Source organism: Poecilia reticulata, linkage group LG13 (genome assembly GCF_000633615.1).
Source record: "Poecilia reticulata strain Guanapo linkage group LG13, Guppy_female_1.0+MT, whole genome shotgun sequence".
NCBI classification, from domain to species: domain Eukaryota; kingdom Metazoa; phylum Chordata; class Actinopteri; order Cyprinodontiformes; family Poeciliidae; genus Poecilia; species Poecilia reticulata.
The window spans coordinates 5725437-5730985 of record NC_024343.1 but is presented as its reverse complement, the minus strand read 5'-3'; the positions used below and the strand labels follow the sequence as shown (position 1 = coordinate 5730985).

At 35.9% G+C, this 5549-nt stretch overlaps 1 protein-coding gene across 1 annotated transcript in view; it reads left to right on the top strand.

The window, feature by feature from the left end:
* The first annotated feature begins 234 nt into the window (after positions 1-234).
* LOC103474285 (alpha-2-macroglobulin-like) overlaps positions 235-5549 on the top strand; it is a 25380-nt gene continuing 20065 nt past the window's right edge. Inside the window, exons 1-10 of the mRNA XM_008425122.1 lie at positions 235-342; positions 888-1068; positions 1196-1352; positions 1475-1527; positions 2609-2629; positions 2926-3091; positions 3183-3267; positions 3363-3507; positions 4156-4273; positions 4384-4493. Coding sequence (XP_008423344.1) covers positions 257-342; positions 888-1068; positions 1196-1352; positions 1475-1527; positions 2609-2629; positions 2926-3091; positions 3183-3267; positions 3363-3507; positions 4156-4273; positions 4384-4493 — 1122 coding nt within the window. The 5' untranslated portion in view covers positions 235-256. The remainder of the gene's footprint in view (positions 343-887; positions 1069-1195; positions 1353-1474; positions 1528-2608; positions 2630-2925; positions 3092-3182; positions 3268-3362; positions 3508-4155; positions 4274-4383; positions 4494-5549) is intronic.

Here is a 5549-nt window from a genome sequence, read left to right as displayed (position 1 = left end):
ATGTATTTTAGTGACACAGTGCAGATGGGGTTAGAGGGCGTAGAGAACAACAGAGTCTACAGACAATAAAGTTACTAAAAGACTTTGAAAAGAAGTCAGGGAGCTTCTTCTAAAGCCTTTATTCAGTGTTAACTCTGATCAAAGCAAGTGTGTTTGTTGTGTAGGAGTTTTGTGCTGTGAGAGTGAAGATGGGTGGAGTCTCTGTTATCTGCAGCTATTTATTAGGTAGTGATTGAGAGAATCGCCACAGTCAGTCATGGGTCTTTCTGGGAGCCAGATGTGGACATGGACGCTGTGGGTCTTCTTTTGCTGGACATGGGTCACCCCAATATCGGCCGAGCCGTAAGTTTATATGAACTTTTTGGAAGAATATTGGATAACACTTTATTTGAAGGGGTGTGCATAAGACTGACATGACAATGTCATAAACATGACATAACATCTGTCATGAACATGAATGAGTCTTTATGAATGTTTATGACAGGTGTCATGAAGTGTCATTCGGTAAATAATGACACTTTTAATGCAAAGTTGCTCTAAAAGTTGCATTGAAAGTCCATTAAAATGCCAACTTTGCATTAAATGATCATAATTTACAAAATTATGCAAAGTTGGCACTTTTAATGGACTYTTAATGCAACTTTTAGAGCAACTTTGCATTAAAAGWGTCATTATTTACCAAATGACACTTCATGACAACAGTCATAAACATTCATAAAGACTCATTCATGTTCATGACAGATGTTATGTCATGTTTATGACATTGTCATGTCAGTCTTATGCACACCCCTTCAAACAAAGTGTTATGACAATTGATTGGGTTTGAATATAAATTGCTGGTATTCAGAGCAGTGAGTTCACAGCTGTCTGTSTGGATCTGTCTGCAGACATTACTTGGTGACCATGCCTGCCGTTCTTGAAGCTGGAGCTCAGACCAAATTGTGTGCGAGTCTCATGGAGCCCAATGAGACTCTGACCATGACTGTCACTCTGACTTCACAAGAACAGAATACAATCCTTCATGAGAAGACCTCCGGGAAGGAGTTTCTGGAATGCATGCAGTTCCAGGTCAACCTTCCAGAAACTTTTTTTTTGCTCTCTATGTACACATAAAAACAAGAAAATTCATTATTGTAAGTAAACTTCTTTTTTTTACTAAAAAAGAAGGATGAAAAAACATATCTTGCTGTCATAGGTCCCTTCAGTGGAAAACGAAGAGGTGACAAAATTTGAAGTTGAGGTACAAGGAAAGACATTTTACTCAAAACAAGTGAGGAAAGTCCAGATCAAAGCCTACCAACCACTGACCTTCATCCAAACAGACAAACCCATCTACCTCCCTGGACAAACAGGTAACTGGAACATCTGGTCAATCAATGTTCTCTTTGAAAACCCACTGATGTTTGCATGTAATGCAGCACAGTGGAAACGCTTCATCAAATAAACTCACATAGTTCCTTAAAACGTCTCCCAGTTCATTTCAGAGTGGTCTCAATGGATACAAAGTTCAGACTCGCCAATCAGATGGTAAGTGGATAAATTTAGTTCTCTAGAAAAAAAAATTCAATTTAGGGTCCAAAGAAATCAAAAGGTTAATCTGATTACTCCTCTGTAATCTGTGAAGTGGGAAACTTTGACTTTCAAACAAACAGCTTTAAGAGTCCAGAGGGAAACATGGTGAGACGTCAAAACACTAACATGCTAAACACAAACTAACAATCGTTTATATGAAAAGTGAAAACTTGAGTTCTGGTTCTGAAGTGTACCTTCAGATTGGCTTTTATTTTTTATTTTATTTATTTTTTTAGAAAACAAAAAATCAATTTAGGGTCCAAACAAATCAAAAGGTTAGTTTGATTACTCTTTGAAACTTTGATCTTCAAAGATGCAAGATGAGGAGTTCAGAGAAAACATTAAAAACTAAAAAGTTAAATGTAAACTAATATTCATTTATCTGAACCAGGAAGCAGTGAGTTCTGGTTCTGGAAGATCTAAACATTGTGTTCTGTTAGCTAACACTGGAAACAGAGTGCTTTGGAAATGGACTTTTACCCTTGGAGCTTTTCCACATTTTCCTATGTTACTTTCACACACTTTATGGTATTTGTTAGCGTATGGAATAGACCAACACAAGGCAGTGTTGTTTTGTGAAAAATGAAGAAAAATGATGGATAGTTCTCAGAATGTTTTTGAAGTTAAAATGTTAATGTGTGGCTTGAATGTATTCAACTCCTCTGAGGTTTCTGGGGTAATTGCAGCACATTTACATAATTTTCCAACCTAGGGACCGGTATATACCGGTATATAGTTTTGCCATAGTTATCCAATTGGATTTGGGACTTTGAGCCTCTGTAGTTCATGAATAGGCCAGAAGAAAACCTGTTCAGACTTGAATTGTTAATTTGCCTTCTATTCACTGCTTTGCCCCCAGAAGAATCTTCTATGGAAAGTCATGCAATAATTAAAATATTAATGATTTGAGGCTGTTACTCTAAACTACAAAATGAATAATCATGGCACCACTGAGTAAAAATGAAATTTGTCATGTTAATCAGGTTTTTGTTTTTAAGTTTAACTCAGTCTCCTCCTTCCCTTCTTTGTCCAACAGTACAGCATCATTGAACTTGAGGTAAGAAGAAGATACACAATCTTTTTTTTATCTTAAGCACATAAACAGTTCAGCCTGTAAGTTTAGGGTTTTTTGCAACAGATGGCATTTTTTTTCATTTGTGGCAACTATCCAGGGGCGCAGTTAGCAGGAAACACATTTTCAGCTTCACTTTAAACCTTGTAAGTTCATCTCAGTGCACTTAAGAAGCACAGAGAAACTCAACATGAGTCCAATTCGAAGTTTTTACTGTTGAGGTGAGATGTGCAAACGACCCATATGGTACAATTCTCATTGTGAYGTACTTGACTAAATAGGATCCAAACAACAACAGGATTGGACAGTGGCTCAATGAAACATCCAGCAGCAAAATACTGCAGCTGTCCTACAATTTAAACTCTGAAGCCCGTGAAGGAACCTACAGAGTCTCTGTGACAGTTTATAGAAATAAGATCCAGCACTACTTCAAAGTGGAAAAGTACGGTATGTGAGGAATATTTTTTTTCTTCATTGTTTTACACAGAGTCTTTTCTCTTTATATCTTCTTGTTAACATGTACTGTTTTGGTGTTTAGTATTGCCTAAATTTTCCATAACCATGGATGCAAAAGACGAAGTCAGTATTGGGCAGGAAGAATTTGAAACTAAAGTCTGTTCAAAGCAAGTACAGGTTATTTTCTAACAAATAAGCACCAGAATAAATCAGTCTTAAGCAGTTCCTCTGATCTGACTCTGATCTGCTCTTATTTAACCAGGTATACATACGGACAGCCTGTGCCAGGAAGTGTCACAGTGAAGGTCTGCCGTTCTCTGGAGATTTATGTTTATAATGGACCAATGCCTCACAGAAATCCAGAAGACTATAAGATAACGCCTCCCTGTGAAACGATGACAAAACAGGTAGAGTGACACATGCTGAATGTATGCTGGGATGAATCAGCACTTTGTTTGATTCMTTTATACAATCAGCATTAACGGGATTCAATCTTTTTCTATTATTGATTTAAGCCAGTTTATATCTTCACTAGGTTAAATGTGAAATGTGATCAATTTTTAAAATATAGACCAGCACACTTTTGTCCCTCGACCAAAGCAGAATTTCATTCCAAGTTTGAGCAGTCCAACGTTCAATCAATATCCAAATTTAGCAAAAGGAAAAAAGAGAGAGAAAAAGAACATCTTTAACACTGAGATGAATTGATCTTTTTTTTTTCTCAGGTTGGAGTTGTCAGATGTAGATGTGCTTTTATTTAGTTAGCCATTCAGCACCCTTGTTAGAGAGCTTACTGGTTACTAAGTTAGGGGTAAATCCAAGTGGTGGCTAGCTGAGCTAACTGCAAGTTAGAGAAAGCCATGTTAATTTGTGACATTAGTGATATTAGCTTGCCTTAAAGTTTCTGTCATGTAGCAACGGAGTGAAACAGGGTGTGCAATGCAGTCTGTTATTTTAAGGAGCTCGTTTCAAAGAAATGTGAAAGTCTAAAATTATGGTTTCAACTTTTGTCTGTTTGGTCGGTCACCATTATTTTTTGCAATTTGACTTTTCAGATGGACAAAACAGGCTGCGCTGTGTTTGAATTTAAAATGTCAAGTTTCACCAAAATTGACAAAAAGATATTATATGATAGACTTGATGTAAGTGCCACTATGGAAGAGGAGGGAACAGGTAAGTCTTGTTTACGTGTCTTATGTTTCTTTTGTTAAAGCAAACTTTTTCACAATGACCCTAATAATAAGATGGCTGTCATAACATGGAATATTTTTTTTTACATTCAGGTATTTCTCACTCACAAACAAAGAGAATAGCAATTTCATATGTAATTGGAAAGCTGGCTTTTGTTGATCCTCCCAGGATTTATGACCAAGGCTCAAATTTGGAAGGAAAGGTAAGAACGATAAAGAGTTATCAAAAAGTATTTGTCCCCTTACACATTTTTTGCTTTTTTGTTCCACTTTTGCTTTAGATCATCAAACAAATGTTAATATCAGACAAGGACAACCTGGACAAGGACAGAATATAGTTTTAAAATTGTAGTTTCATTTATGTTATGATAAAACAACCTGGTTCTGTGTAAAAGAAAAACTGATCATCCCGCTTCTTAAATCAATAATTATCGGTAAATAGTTTTTGAACAGTATGTTCAATTTTTCCAGCCCCATAAAGGAATAATCACTGCATCACTTGTAAAACTTGAAAATAATTTAAAAGACATTGCCTGACAAGATGAAGTAGGTTAAAATATCTTAAAAAGCAACCAATCATGCCTTGGTGTAATGTAGTTCAAAAACAGATAAAATCAATGACATGTTTCACTTTTGAAAAGTTGCACAGCAATTTTTAAAATGCCAGTAGAGTGTAAAATTGAGTTTTTTATTCTTTAACTGTAACAGCAATTAGCAAAAGTTTGGTGCAACTGCACATCTGCCAAGCTCACTATATAAGATACTTCTCAGTGCTACGCTGGTACAAACGTTGTTAAAAGTTCACTAGAGGAGCCGTGTTGTGATGACTTCCTAAAAGTAGAGTTCCAAAAAGAGCAGATGATGTGAAATAAAAAATATTTTTCTTGTTCACATTTCCAAATATGTAAAACTTGTATGTGAAATCCTAATGTGACATGCAGAAAACTTGAAAACGTCCCTTGTACGCACTAGGGGGCGCAATAACATCACACGTAGCGAGCGCGCTTGTTGTTTCAGGAAGTAAAAATGGATGGTGGAACGTATCAAAAGTTAGTGCAACACTAATGGATACAAGCTACAAGTTATGGATACAAGTTAAGAAGAATTTTAAAGTTGTTGTCCAACCATTCTGTGTCTACTGATAATCTTTTAGATTAAAATTCATTGGATGATTTAATATATTTAAATGTGACAAAAAAGCAAAACCAGAAGAAGCTTTTAACAGAGGGCAAATTGTTTTTTCACAACACTATATTTTT